At 34.7% G+C, this 15,499-nt stretch overlaps 2 protein-coding genes across 3 annotated transcripts in view; one reads left to right on the forward strand and one right to left on the reverse strand.

Annotated features, from left to right (window-relative positions):
• LOC110099613 (growth-regulating factor 5) overlaps positions 1 to 15,499 on the forward strand; it is a 30,030-nt gene that overhangs the window by 13,497 nt on the left and 1,034 nt on the right. The window contains exons 3-5 of the mRNA XM_028701448.1: positions 6,662 to 7,047; positions 8,192 to 8,582; positions 9,578 to 10,053. Coding sequence (XP_028557281.1) covers positions 6,662 to 7,047; positions 8,192 to 8,582; positions 9,578 to 10,053 — 1,253 coding nt within the window. The remainder of the gene's footprint in view (positions 1 to 6,661; positions 7,048 to 8,191; positions 8,583 to 9,577; positions 10,054 to 15,499) is intronic.
• Positions 1,407 to 4,799, reverse strand: LOC110099611. 2 transcript variants are annotated; one of them, XM_020826809.2, is made up of 5 exons: positions 4,491 to 4,799; positions 4,366 to 4,415; positions 4,135 to 4,216; positions 3,994 to 4,052; positions 1,407 to 1,675 (listed from the first exon to the last, which is right to left on the reverse strand). In XM_020826809.2, the coding sequence occupies exons 1-5, from the start codon at positions 4,608 to 4,610 to the stop codon at positions 1,567 to 1,569; spliced, it is 420 nt and encodes a 139-aa protein (XP_020682468.1). In that variant the 5' UTR covers positions 4,611 to 4,799; the 3' UTR covers positions 1,407 to 1,566. The 2 variants fall into 2 exon arrangements, with proteins under 2 accessions (XP_020682468.1, XP_020682467.1); XM_020826808.2 differs by having other exon boundaries at positions 4,135 to 4,240.

Genomic DNA, 15,499 nt, shown 5'->3' on the forward strand with positions numbered 1-15,499 from the left:
GATTGAAATTGATATATGATACACAACTCATTTTGATATGTTAGCTGAGAATTTTGTATATATGTGACGTCTGAGTCTTATTTGGCCTAAATGTCCAAAAAGAGAAAAAGAGAGATGATTTGACTTGATTTTTGTTTTGGATAATTTTTTTTCTTATTTTTAATGTAACTTTTTAGTATTTTTTTTAAACAATAAAGTTTCAATGGACCAAAGCTATCTTATGGAAATTGGATTCCCGCAACTCTTTTTAATTTGTTGTTGGGAGTTTTGAATATTAGTTAAGAGATTTTGAGTTTAAAGTTTGTATGTATTATATATATGTTTGTTTGTCTTAATGGCTCAAATGCCTTCAAAATTTTTTTTTTTTTAGATTGGCTTTTGAGCAACCTCTGGCACAATTTTTTTGAAATAGTGTGCTAATAAACATAAATATATAATTATTGAACATGAAATACCAAGTTATACCACCAGGCTTGGGTGTGTTAGTAGGTGAGCATGGTTGGGAACTCCCTCAACTCATATTCGATTTCTCCCTCTTATGCGGTGTGACCTTTTTAGTGGGGAGAAAATAACTGCGAGTTCTATAAATGTGGGACTAGTTGTTAGTAGGCTCGTCGAGGAATTAATTATGCTGTCATACATTTCATATGTGGTGGTAGCGGATAGATATCCCAATTAAAAAAAAAATACAAAGTTATTTTTCTTGCTATATTAGAAATATCAAATTATAATAGCAAGACAAACTTATGCTGTGCCAATATTGTACATTTAAAACTATAGATTTTTTAATTTTTATAATAATGAACAACGGAAAATCCAAAATTTTGATTTTGGTGGAGTTGAGGCAGGCAGATAACTGTTTTTTTTTAGTTAACCAAAGAGGGCATAGAAACTTTAATATTTATATTATATGATACAATAGTAAATTAGTTAACTCAATGTCTATGCCAATGATTTTTTTAAAGAATTTCAAGCTAAAAAAACAAAATCTAATATACCTTCTTATTTGGATGTTAAGCTGATACAATTGTTCTAATAAAACATAAGAAAACTCATGCTATTCTGATCAAGATTCGATCTTCCATAACAAATGAAAATTGATTTAAGCATAAAAAATAATCAAAAATACCTCCCGTACATTATGATTATAGCTTAAAGACTGATCAGCAGGGGATCTAACTCATTGGGTTGCTCCAATAAAGTAATATTAGAAGATAAGAAAAATCATGAAAAAAAAGAAAAAAAAACTTCTCGTATTATCAAGGTACCAAATCACACAACTCTCTTTGGCCTATTGGTTGAGAGCTTAAGCTTCCAACTAAGAGGTCCAAGGTTCGAGTCTATGTGTATGCGTTGTGTGTGTGAGTTTGCCTTAAATGGCCTAAATGTCCCAAAAAAAAAAAAGTACCAAATCATATAAAATGTAACATTTATTATATAATATATCATATCACACTCATAATGATATAAAAATATATGACAATATTGATATAATTATGGGAAAGCTGTGAAGATAATTTCTTTTATGTACTCTGCCTTCTATAGAAAACGCAAGTTCATATTTAGTTAGTGTGTGATTCTCACTGACCCTGGCAAAGAGAAAGCAGCAGGTCTCACAGTTACATCGTTATCAAACGCTCCCTTCACTTGATCCAGCGCCAATCCTACTGATGATCTGACACAAAAATATTACAAGATTCAGCACATCCTGCACTTGTATTGCCATGAAAATTTGTCATCATATATAATGTAATCTGTATCATGTGACAGAGAAATTATTCTGTGTGGAGTCTGAATAGTAAAAAATCGTCTGGATGTGAGTATATACAGTGTGTACATTGATTATATTTGTATATAATTTGATTTTTTTTATATACTGTGTACAAAATACTGAATACATTCACATCCGAACGATTCTTTACCGTCCGGACTCCACACGGAATAATTTCTCCATGTGATGCCACCACATATGGCACAAGAACTTTAGAAGCATCAAGTTCTGAAGAAAATAAGATTATTTAGAAAAGAAATTGGTTAATCAGTATTAGTAAGGTTTCTAGAAATGGACTGGACATTTAGGCGTTTTTTGTTAATCAATATGAAGAATTTCAGTGGAAAAAGAATCAAGCAAACTAGAATATTGTGTCATCCACAATTAAACATTCAACAATAAAAACTGTGATCAGCGCTGGAAAACTTGACAGCCAACCAATATATGTAACATAATATTTAAAAAGAAAAAAAAAGGGACCATAACTACAACAAACAAAGGAATCATAGGGATGCTAGAACTTGGATTAAACATACAACAATAATAATATCAAGCCTTTATCCCATTACATGGGGTCGGCTATATGAATTCTTTTTCTTCATTGTGTTCTGTTAAGAGTCAAATTGATGTAGAATATTTTTAGTTATAGAATACCTTAAGATTATTGCATCTAGTTTATTCGTGTTTCTTTTAGAAACAAAGTTCTATTGTGTGGTTATATACAAGTTGTAGAAGATAGTAAAGAGACAATGATATGATATAATTTTTGGAAAATTAGTTTACAATTCTTTGGTGTTCTTGCCCTTAATTAGGAGCTACTTTCATGTTTTCTCCCTACATCACAAATTCTCATTTTAATCTAATAAAGAAATGTCATTTCTCATTTAATTGAGATGGATTGAACATAAGTAAAGGAACATTGGCTATTTTTTGGCAAGATCGTGAAAATCTGAAAACCAGTTTTAGGTTAAAGGAATAATTTCTTAAGATTTGTGTGCTATATATAAAGCCATGTAACATTAGAGTTTAAGGCTTCGTTGCTTTCTCATTGTTTCTTAAAGATGCTTTCTATTACAAAACTTTTAATTTTTATATTAAAAAGTTTATATAAGAAGCAATAAAAAAACTGTCCCAAACGAAACCTAAATATCCACCTGACCGAATAAAAAAATGCATTTTCTCCATCTTTATTTTTTTAATATCCATATGATGCTTTCATAGCAATATCCCTGGACATTATTATTGTAATTTCAAAAATTGCTTGTAAAATTTATTCAGCATCGCAGTCACACATTTTATCTGTGCTCATGGTAATCTTATTTTATTAGTTATTTTTCAAATTTCATAATTTACGATGAATAAATCATTTACCTATTGTATTTTGACAATATGATACTATGTTGCATCTTCTTTACTTTCAGGAAAAAAAAAACATCTGAAGTGTGATTTAAATATCTTTAGGCCTGTTTGTTTTGCTAAAAATGAAATACAATATAAAATAAAAGAAGAATATTAAAAATATTCTTGACTTGTTTGGTTGAGTACACTACAAATATAGAGGTTTACTTTTTTAAAAAAATATAGTTAATTCAATGTAAAATGTGGCAACGAAAATGGAGGAGCGGCTGGTGGGAAGTCAATGGGTGGTGGTTGTGGTGGAAGACGACCACTGGCCACGGCGAGTGGTGGCCAATGGTGGGTGGTGGCTGAAAGTGTATGGTTGCCATCATTGGGTAGTTGGTTGCGGCTTGGTTGCGTTTTGCAATGGCAGTCGGTTGTGGCATCACTTCACACAAGCGGTATATTTAGAATTCACCCAAATAAGATAAATTTCAAATTCATTAAAAATGAACTAAATAGGGAACTCCAAATGCACTGCTATTTTACTCCGCATTTGCATTTCTTCAAACTAAAAACCAAAATTTCAAAACTCTGTGTACTTACTTTATACTAGGTATACTTACAATCAAACAGTCCCTTAATAAAATAATCTTAGCAGCATCATGAAACAACTTCAACTCAATCACTTAATATATATTACCATTTAGAGTCAATAATCATAAATTGTAATTGAAAAATATTGTTTCATTATGACATCAACATGCATTTAAATAACTAAAAACTGAAAGCACTTGGTGCACATACCATTTTACTACTCAGCTAAAACATCTACTCCTCTTGACTTTTCATGTAGATAAAATACAATTGAGTTTAATTCCTACCTTCGCATGCAGTATCGATACTCCTGGCTCCTTATATAGTCTCTCTCTCCTTCTTCCAGCTGAACAAATATACATATATAAGACGAAAATGTCAAACAGTTTATGGAAAGTAATACTATCAAACATTGATGAAAATCTCACTGGATCGCTCCCATATATGAGCTCATAACAGACAGCAGAGGTACATTTCAGAGCGCAATTCTCCTTCTCAATCAACGTAGACCTACATTGGGTTCCCCAAAGCCCACTTCTCCACCGGAAATCAAAAATAAAACCGGAAGATCGAAAAGAAAACCTTTTCAATTAAAAAAAGGATCCTGGGCTTGACGTTGTAATTAATATTAAAAAAAACATAAAATTTCAAAATAATACCTATCAATGTCGGCATAGCAAGCCTGCTTCCTCTCGCTTATCTCCTCGTCCTGCAATTGAAACTAGATTACAGTTTACCAGCAATACCTATGCGCCGGGTCGAGAGAGAGAGAGAGAGAGATTACGGAAATAGGGACAGGGGAAGAGGGGTTGCTGGCGAAGATGGAGGAGGTGGCGAAGAAGCAGAGGAGTGTTGCAACGGAGCATTTGAAGAGGGTTGGCCGACAGGGTTCCTTCTTCGCCATACTGTAATTCTTTGCCGAGGCCTTCCCGGGAAGAGAGAGAGACACTGCTTCTAATGGAGTCGAGGAAATTAGGAGAAGCAGGTGTGTTATTTTTCCATCGATTATCACCTTAACTCGGAAATTATTGCTCCTTTGCCCTAATTAGGTTTTTGTCGATTGGCGCGGCGGGTTGTAACGGAAATCAGGCAACGGATAGATTTGTGGTTGATGGTAATACATGTATTTAAAATATTTATATAATAATAACTATAAATGTATTTGTAATTAGAAGAGAGAATTTTGGTCTTACTATCGTTATTGTTTATTTTCTTGAATAAATATGTTTAAAAAATTATTTCAGATAAAAATTACTTCTTTGCTTATTAAAATTTGTGGTGAGTAAGGTTGATTATTCAAATATTTGTTAAATACTTATCGTCACAAGCATTAGTCCCGTGATGCATTCCATAATGAGTGTCGTTATACACTATTAGTCTCTATGCTTCTGTTAATGAGCTTCGTCCATAAACCCCCTTTCTCCTAACATGTTTTCTATCCGAAGAAGCCTAGTGCTAGCGAGCTCCCATCTCAATTTTCTTTTTTTTTCTTCATATGATGTTAGTCCCACAACACGTTGACACCTTTCCAAGAAAACTTTGTTTATGAACTTCTTTTGCCCTTATACGTAATCTAAACCATCATTGCCTTCCCATATTGGCGATCCAATCAAAGCATGTCCCAAACAAGCTCTTATTCCGAACTCTTTTTTTCCTTCACATGCCATTGCTTTCGTTGATGTTTTCACACAACAAGAGGCAAATGCGAACTCCTATTCCTTTACACGGCGTTGGTCCCTTCGTTGCCACCCTAGTGAGCTCCCATTATGAACGTTGCCACTCCACAAATGCTTTCCCAAGTGAGTCTTCGAAATGTGAAGTATAATGACACTTAAATTTCTGCAATATATATTTTAACATACAATAATCAAATAATATTTTAAGAATCATTATAAGTTCAATTTGCAAGTCATCTTGCCATATCATACATGTTGATGCGCTCTAATTATAATATTTTTTTTCTTAATTATATAGATAGTGTAGATATAAAAATAAAAAGTTTCTTATTTAATTATAATTTCTTAAGAAATTAATATGTATCAGTACAATTGAATTTTATATTAGTTTTTTATTAAAAATTGAACAAATTATATAATTACCAATATATCCTTAATTATTTTATTATAAAAATTCTTTTCCACCGGAGAACTCTTCATATTACTTTTTTCCTTATTCATTTTAACCAGAGAATGAGAAATGAAAATTACGGGGAAAAAGAGAGGAGAGAGGACATAGAAGCTAGGATTTGTAGGTCTTGAGCCGTTTTTGCTGGTTAGTTCTGTTGAAAATTTTACTCGTGGTATGTTACATTTATCAACATTTGATTTCACTGATTTTGCTTTTTTGATATTTTCTTAATTTTCATTTCATTAGAATTTATGAAATTTACGAGGCCTCAAATTTTAGCAAAATTCCATCGTACAACTTTTAATATGTTATAATTTTAATCATTCTACACATATTGTTAAGAATATATTGACTGATTATATGCATGTTGTTTCTAATATCTTGTATTTATTTTAGTTGTAGATTTTAAGATTTATCATCAGTACTCAATCGGCGCGACCCTTACGTGGAGAGTATTCGGATGGTTATATATATATTTGTAATATTATTAATATTGAGCAAATGTCTTCTCAAAGTTAATTACATAGTGGTTGAGTTGAAGATCTCCCAAATCTTATATAATACATAAATAGCTTAATCAATTAATAAAATAATAAATAATATATAGCTAAAAATAATTTTAAATTTGAATTCCATCCCTCAACAATAATGGTACTTTGGATCCCCTCAGAGAGACCAAACAGCGGCAATACTACATTGCAATGACGATGCAAAGCATAATTTCATCGAGTTCCGAAACTACCCCTACCTCCCTGCTATAAATTTCTTATCCGCCCTCGCCGCCCCCAATCTTCCTCTTTCTTCTCTGCCGCAACCGCCGCCGCTTACTGCAAATGGCAAACGAGAAGCTAAACTTTACTCCCGTGTTCTAGCTCTTCTGAGCTCACATATCTTCTTCTTTCACTTCTCATTATTTTTTACCATTTTCTTTCTCCCCCTTTCTTCTTCTCTTCTTCCTGTAGGCGAAGAGATGAGTAGCATGGCGGCGGCGGGGTCGGGGGGAAAGGGGTGGATGCAGATGCCTTCGACGGCTGTAGCGGCGGAGATGGGATGGAGACAACCGTTCACAGCGGCGCAGTGGCGGGAACTGGAGCACCAGGCGCTGATCTTTAAGTATCTGGTGGCAGGAGTTCCAGTGCCTCCGGATCTTCTAATCCCTATTCAACGAAGCTTGGAGGCCTTGCCGTCTCGCTTCTACCATCATTATCCCGCGCGTAAGCTTTCGCCTCTCTTCTTAGCGCTCGCTTCCAAATCTGTTGCGCATGTTATCTTGTCGCTTTGATCTTGCTTTGTGGTGGATGTACAGCTCAAGTTTGGTTTGGAAACTAACACTAGTGCTATTATCTAGTTATGGTGTAGGGCATTTTATAGGTTTTTAATCTGCATCTGCTTTATGATTGAGCTACTTTCTACGTTTTTTTTTTGGTTTTTTTTTTTTTTTGCATTTTTTTGTTATTGTCTCCCAAATGGCTACAAGATATCTCGGCCAACAAAATGTAAACTTTCAAAAAAAGAAAATAAAAGAAAAAAATACTGCTGCGGCCATCCAAGGTAATTAGTGTCCACTTCCCCTCCCTAATTTTCACTAGCTAAAAATTCATTTTGCCTATTTAGTTCATTCAAGCAGTACTATTTAGATAACAATGGTTTTCAGATTACAGTTTTATTGAGATAGAAATGCTAATTTTATATTTATATAATCTAGGGTTGCTTCTTTTTGGGTTGATGTACATTACAATTTATATTTCGTCTTGTTTGGTTTGGAAACTGTCACTAGTTGTTTAACCACTTCTATTATAGTTTATTTTATGAAATTTTAATTTACTGTTGTCTTTTGGATGAGCTCTTTCGTGTTGTGTTTTGATCTGACTTTGATGCACATTTTGTGGTCAAGATTCTCCTCTCAGCTGCGGCCATCTCATGGGATTGATCACCACTATCTGGTGTTCATCAACAAAAGAATTTCTTTTGTTGTATACGGTTCTTATGACGATTTTGAATCATTTGTAGGATCTTACCGAGTTTGAGTTGCTGGGTTTCTGGTCTGGATTTAGTATTTATCTTCTTTTTTTGTCGATAGGATGTGGTCCTTTCTTTCTACATTTTAGGAATGGGTGATAGCCTGGTACTGTTTCATACTTTCTTATTTAATATTGTAGTCATTTTCTTGTCCTTCAGTATTTCTTATTCAGCATCACCTTTTCTCCCGCTCGAATGTTTTTTACTTGTTCTGCTAGTTTAGATGTTGTCCTCTTAGCTTCTCCCGAGAGTTGGCCATGAAATCAAGTAATTTTTTTGTTGTTTATTGTCTTGTTTGAGCTGATATTTATTTGTTTTTATCAATAAAAATGCTGATAGATTCGAGTCCAGTGGGCTATTTTTCTTACTACGGCAAGAAGTTAGACCCGGAGCCAGGGCGGTGCAGGAGGACTGATGGAAAGAAGTGGCGGTGCTCCAAGGATGCACATCCTGACTCCAAGTATTGCGAGCGGCATATGCACCGCAGTCGCAACCGTTCAAGAAAGCATGTGGAATCTAAAAGCAACATCTCCCCGCAGCAGTCTCAATCGAATATATCCTCTTCTTCAACTTCTACATCTCATGTGGCTTTGGGGAGCAGTGGAAGCTTCCAAAACATTTCAATGCAATCTGCTATGACTGGTGCAAGCAAAACTCAGGGTCTTTGTTCAGGCACTTCTGCTTCTTCTCACCTGCAATCAGATTCTCAACATTATGGCAAAGAGTACAGGTTAATCTCCACTATTCTTAAAATTTTTGGGGGGATTTATATGTATGCCACTCAATTCTTATATATTTTCATATCTGATACATAATTTTTTTTTTATTTATATAAAGCCTAGATCTTTAAATCACATACAAATGTCCTTAATATTAATTTTTTAAAAATGAATATATATATATTGAAAAAATTTCTCACATCGTAGGCCATCGTGTTCTCATTTGTTTACATTTTGTTGGTCGCATGGGCTTTGGTAGATAAAAAATATCGGTTGATACCTGACCACGGAAAGCAGGAGTCATGCGTAGATGTCTTGTAGCCATTTGGAAGTATTATTTAACATCTTACTCGTTCATTAATGTCAGTGGCTCGTAGTGTTATATAACAGTTGAACTATGTGTTGGCAGGTGACTCTTAAATTATCTCAAAAAATAATTGAATAAATGATCAAAATAGTCTCTAGATTTTTTATGTGTCCATTTTAATCCCTAATTTTTTTTTCTATCATTCAATTTCGTCCTTCTTTGACTTTTAATAGGACAGGGAGAAAAAGGATTCATGTAGCCGACCCCACGTTGTGGAATAAAGGCTTGATGTTGTTTTTGTTGTTCAATTTCGTCCTTCAACTCACTGGATTTCAACAATTTTGGTCCTACCATCAACTTTGTCGCTCTTTGAATAAAAATTGGTGGAGAAAAGCGTTTTTATGAGTGCATTTTAGATTTTTTAAGACCAATCTCATTAGTTTGAGATGATGGATTAATTTTTAAAAGTCTACAATGTTCCCATGGAAAGCTTTCCTCTGCCTAATTTTATCCAAACTTCAAAGAAACTACAACATTGATGGCATGATGATTTATATTTAATGAGTTGAAGGACTAAATTGAATGTTTATAACAGTTTTAGACTTAAATGAATACACTTAAAGATTTATTTTTTATCATTTACTCAAAGAATTTGTAAAGAGAAATCTCTGTCATCTTTCCCCTAACTATTTACTGCAGGTACCTTCATGGAGCTAAGATTGATCTGGATAAGCACAACTTTTTCTCGGAATATCCTGGAAGCTTACAGACTGACCTCAGCGTGAATTCTTCACCAGATAACTCATGGGGCCTCATGCCATCCCAAGTCCCTTCGTTTTCCATCTCAAAAGGAAAAACCAGTAATCCATATGGCCATTATTCATCCCAGCTTCATGCAATGCAAAATCTGAATGAAGTAACCATGAGATCAATACCAAAACAGCAGGAGCAGCTGCATTCCTACTTCAAAAGTAATTTTGGCTTACCCGACCCAGCAAAGCAGGAATGTCAGGGTCTTGGGACTGCATTTAATGAGTGGCCCAAGGCAAGGGAATCATGGCTGGACTTGAAAGACGAGCATTCAGAGAGAAATTCCTTCTCTGCTACTCAGCTCTCGATTTCGATCCCAATGGCCTCTTCAGATTTCTCCACCACTACTTGCTGCTCTCCAAATGGTGCGTGTTTTGTTTGATAAATTATGTCCATTTGCATTCTAAGTAGTTATACTGGCAACGCTTAACTGGACTAATAGGTTAAAAAATAGGGAACCATTTAAAAGTAAGTGCCATATAATTAAAACTAAGCCCCATTTAACATTTATTTCTTAAGCAATCTGTACTGACTTCTGTGCATGTCGAAAGCTTATTTCAAGTACGTTAAAAGGTTACTGCGTGATCAGATATGACCAACTAAATTTATAACTGGGTTAAAGGCATAAATTTTATTAGTCAACTCATCAAGTACGATACTATTGCATGATTATGACATCAATATGCATTAGTCCTTCACATGATTTGTTCTTGCATGGAAGAAATATATCATATTAAAATGGCTTTTATTTGTTGGGTAAAGCTTCAGTGAGTGGGCAGTGATGTGCAGTGAACAAAAAACGCAAAAATAACTTTTAAGAACACAAGAAAAAAGAAAAAAAGAAGAGATAAAGCGATTTACATAATTTTGTGAATTTTGTATATATCCACAGCTGTTCAAAGAGTAAATGCAAAATGTTTGGCACTTAAATACCTTCCCTCCAATTTTATCTTACTAGTTTTTCTATTCTTCTATTTATTTTTCTCGCTCTTATTATTCCTCTCTTTTTGTTTTTCACCGTTATAATATTTTCCTTATTATCGAACCTCTAAACACGAAAATCCAAAATATAATATAATATTCATCTATATAACAAACATATTTTTTTCCTCTATTTGATTTTAACAAGCCTCATAGCATCTCAGCCACACCACCTTGAAGCCTTTTGTTGGTATTCTTCACATTGACATGTCCAAATGCCTCCCGTCAATCATCGCGTCCTTCCCGTCATACTCCTCCAGCTGTGGTCACTGGCCTACCTCATTTTTGTCATCATGTTGGTGCACCATGCCTTGTTGGATGCTGCCACCTTTGTCCTGCGCTATTGGTCAATTATTGGTTTACTTAAGTCGAAATTTGAATCCTAAATTTAATTTTGATAGTTTCTAAACCAAATATTGCATTAAGATTTATGCTTGATCTGATAACTTTTATAGTAATCTATCGTGTATATATATATATAGGCGGTCATGTGCTAGTACGAGAGAGACTGTTTTAGATCTTCAGACTATCAGTGTTCAATTAAATCCCATAGCAACACTCACATCGTTGGCTTCTCAAGTGTTCTTTGAACTGGAGAAACAGTGCATAAACCTTTCTTTCTAACTTGAGCAACATTGCAATTGAACTCCTATATATGGCCTGAGGAGACCATTTCAAGTAACCCTTCTTTTATAACCCGTGATATTGATTAATTATGTAGGTTTATGAAGCCAAATGTTTATTGATAAATTCAAACACTAGGCAAGCTCGAGTTTAGGGCCATGTTCTAACTTGAGTTTCTTTTATTCAATTGCATTCTATTTAAATGTGTCATTTAGGGTCCTTTTTTTTGTTTGTCTGCTCAATTTAAATTTCGACAGCCTTCCGGTATATTCCATGCGTAAGGGGCGCCATCGGACTAAGAATGACATCCATAGTCAATGTCATAAGACAAAGCAATGGGGGGGGGGTTGGATTATTCTATCTCACTATACCAATAAAGGTATGCATGGGTGTCCGTGCCAAGAAACATACCCTATGACATTTCTTCCGATTTCCTTTCGTTGAATTTTTTTCATGCCAAGGGGACAAAATAAAAACATATTTTAGAAAAGAGGCCACACATCAAAATGCATGAAGTTAAGATAAAAAAAATAATTTTAGCTCAAGTCTTTATCTCAAGAATGATTTAAAAAGAAATCTATGAAGTCAAGTACTCAAATTAACATTCTAAAGAACTATTGGAGATGCATATGATCAACCAATTTGCAACAAATAAGATTCACTATATGCATATATCAGATTTACTTGGGGAGCGGAAATTCTTTGATCTTCGTATATATTCCATTATTGCTTCGAGTAAATGTGATGAGAATGACGATCGACTATTGCAACATCGTTTGAAAGGAGTTCGAAGCATCTTGAATACAATTGAAATTATGCATGTTACCCATTTACAAAATAAATTGCACTGATGCATCCATAGTGTCAAAAATACCAAGAAAGCACGTTCAACACTCTACTCAATTGAACACAACGAAAATGATGGTTTACAAACGTGACATTATGCGAAGTCACCTAAACTTAGTCGATTCGCCTAGAGAGCTATGTTGACACATTTGGAACATTGAAATTACCAGAGAAGACACTCATATTACTTGTGTTGTTGTAGGGAAAGTGAAACACAAATTTGCTTGTGGGCAAAGTGATGGCACACAAATTGAGACACACAAGAAATAAGAAATTATGCGAGCACTATTCACATATTCTTTTTTTGATTTTTTATTTATCACTTTTATATTATTTTTATTAAATTCATTAAAATAAAATAAAATCAATTATATAATCAAAATTTATCCTTGCCCTAATCGTGATGCTACTTGTTCCATCCTGTTAAAAAAGAAAATAAAAAATAAAAAATCAAAATTAAAATCTTAGAAAACCCAATTTATATCTTTGTCTCTATATCTCTTCCTCTCAGCATAAGGCCCATGTGAATCTCACATCGACCTTCACTCCTTGTAGTCGCACTCTCCTCACCTAAGTTGCAGGATTGCCTCCCGCTCTCCTCTATTCCCTACATACAAATTAATTTTTTGTCTTCTTGAGTTGTAGTTTTTGTAATACGGACTAGGAAATGATGTTCTCTGTGCATCCACTGTCTATGAGCATGTCGCAAACCTTTCCGTAAATGGTACAATGAGTGCGAAAGATGGAATGTCGTTGAGAATTACCAGCTTGGCGAGGTGCCAATAAAAGTTTCTCCATAACACAAATTATATGCTTCCCTTCATCTGTCTGAAGATATTCAAAATCTTGTTCATTCACAGTCTCTGCAATTTGATAATCCCCTTATGGCTTCCCATCTATTAATTGAAGCGGCTATTGATTAGGACAATCATTAGACTTATGTCCCGACTGGAAACAGTGGTAGCATTTAAAGTTTGTCGAGTTAGCATAAGGATTCTCCTTAGCTAGAAACTTCTGGCGATATGCCGACTTCGGTTCGTCATCGAGCACACCCGTACTCCCTGGCTGCGGTGTCGCTAGCTTGCTTCCACTAGTTATTGGCTACTTGGTGACATCCCCGATTGGATCAGTAGTATAACGGCGTCCTACGTGGCCCAATGGATGGCGATTAATCTGAATTTCATCCTTGAGAGCGTAATTCACTGCTTGACACAAGCTCCAGATTAAGTTTAGTTCTAGCTTGTCCAGAATAGATTATTTCAACCCCCGAATATAACGCGCCATATGTTGATTTTCAGATTCATTCAAGTTATTCCTGGCGCTCAATCTGTAAAATTCTTTCGTATACTCATTTATCGTTCTACTATCTTAAGAACAATGTTGGTATTGAATGTAAAGCATTTGTTCAAAGCCACTAGGTAGAAAATGCCCTCGCAGCAATTGTTTCATCCGATACCAGATTGTTATGCTGCCTTTTCCTTCACGTCTCCTTGACTGTAGGAGTTGTATCCACCAAGTTCCAACCCCACCTTTCAAAAGACATGCTATGTAATTGACTTATTTTTTAGGCGCTATTTCCATGTAAATGAAGAAAGCTTCAGCTGCCCGCTCCCAATTTATGTAGTCTTTTATGTGTAAGAGACCATCAAAGAAAGGGATGTCTAATTTCACATGAAATTCTCCTTGCTGACGGTGCTTCACTGGTTGACGTCGCAGATGACCATAGTAATGTGGGCATTCTTCCTTCACTGAATCCGATGCATCTAGCTGCTGCTGTAACTCTACTTCATTCTCAGAGTCCGAAACACTTGGAATCGCTGTAGGTGGTCGTCGAGCATGGTGCTGATGATGTGCCGGTATGGTTGCCGGCGCCAATAGTCGACCCACTGCTTGATTTGGTTGATTTGTTCTCAAACATCAGATCTTCGTCCGAATTTCTATAGAGAACCGGAAGAACTCAGTAATGAGTAATTCCATTTGATGTGCAATGTTCGATTGAGCAGCCCACAGGGCTTCCAAACTCCGATCGTCATCGAGAGTGGAGTGTTTGATACTTTCCGCAATTGAATCTAACAACCAAGTTTTGATACTAATATGGTGTGGATCCGCAAACAACCTCGAGCAAAAATAGGGAAAACAAGAAGCAGGAAGTATAGAAACCTTGTCTATGTGTTAATATTCATTATCAATATTCTCTCATACATTTCAGTAACTATATATAATGACTTGTAATGCTATAGAGTATTTTTAAAAGGGTTGGTAACGTCCTAAATTTGTAGCTATACGGCACATGCATCAAAACATAAAATAGAGTGATAGTTAAAAGTGGTGAGGGAGGTAGTGGAGGCAGTAGGTTCATTAGGAAGGAGCTGGGTTGCTGTTGTAGTGATCCGTTGGACTAGGATAGTCCACATCATGAGCTGGTTCCATTTGGGTAAATTCGATGTTCTAATCGCAACGACACAATCCGTTTGGCCATCGGAGGTGGTTTGACCTTTCAAGTGACGCACGTCCCTAAAATCGCTGATTTTTCCTCTTTTTCACACGTATGTGAGCATATGGGACAACATAACATTTTATGAACTAACTTATTTTTTAATTGAGTTACAACTCAAAATAAAATTATGACTAAAAATAAAATATAATCCTGACCTTATTTTAAAATTAAATTACTTTCTTGTTAAATGTAATAAATTTAAAAGTAGAAGACTTCTCTATTAATTAAGGGATTGTTTGGTTTGAAGTAAAGTGGATGCAAAGTATTCTTTTTGCAGGCGTCTTGAAAGTATTTGTGTTTCATTGATAAAATAGGAATGCAATGTATATTATTCTAATATAGTGTAAATCATTCTAATTCATCTTTGAGGACAAGGAAGCTCTTCTAATTTTGAGCAAAATCTTGTTTTTCACAATTAAGCTACTTGTCACTACATTTATTTTACTTAAGTTAAACAAAAAAGTAATCTCAAGTATTTCTTTTATACTCATACAAACAAGTTCAAACATTTCAAATACACTATTCATTTTACACCATATTATTTTTATTTTGCATTTCTTTTTCAACAAATCAAATAAGTTTGGATTTCTTAAGAATAATGATCTTGGATTGATTGAGGCTCGTTGATATTTTCAATTGAGTTGCTTGTTTAAAGTAAAGTTCGATAATCACAAACTTATTCGAGGTCAAATCAAGCTCAAATAAATATGAATGCACACAAAACTATTTTGAACACTTACAAATGCTCGAGTTGAGTTTGAGCTGAGCTCAAGCAAGCTTTTGATAAACGAGCTCAATGCCCGAACAACTTCTGGCTCTTTTACAGTCTTAAATACCATGGATATCAATGGCAGTGTTTACCA

The sequence above is a fragment of the Dendrobium catenatum genome, unplaced genomic scaffold, assembly GCF_001605985.2.
Source record: "Dendrobium catenatum unplaced genomic scaffold, ASM160598v2 fragScaff_scaffold_1715, whole genome shotgun sequence".
NCBI classification, from domain to species: Eukaryota; Viridiplantae; Streptophyta; class Magnoliopsida; order Asparagales; family Orchidaceae; genus Dendrobium; species Dendrobium catenatum.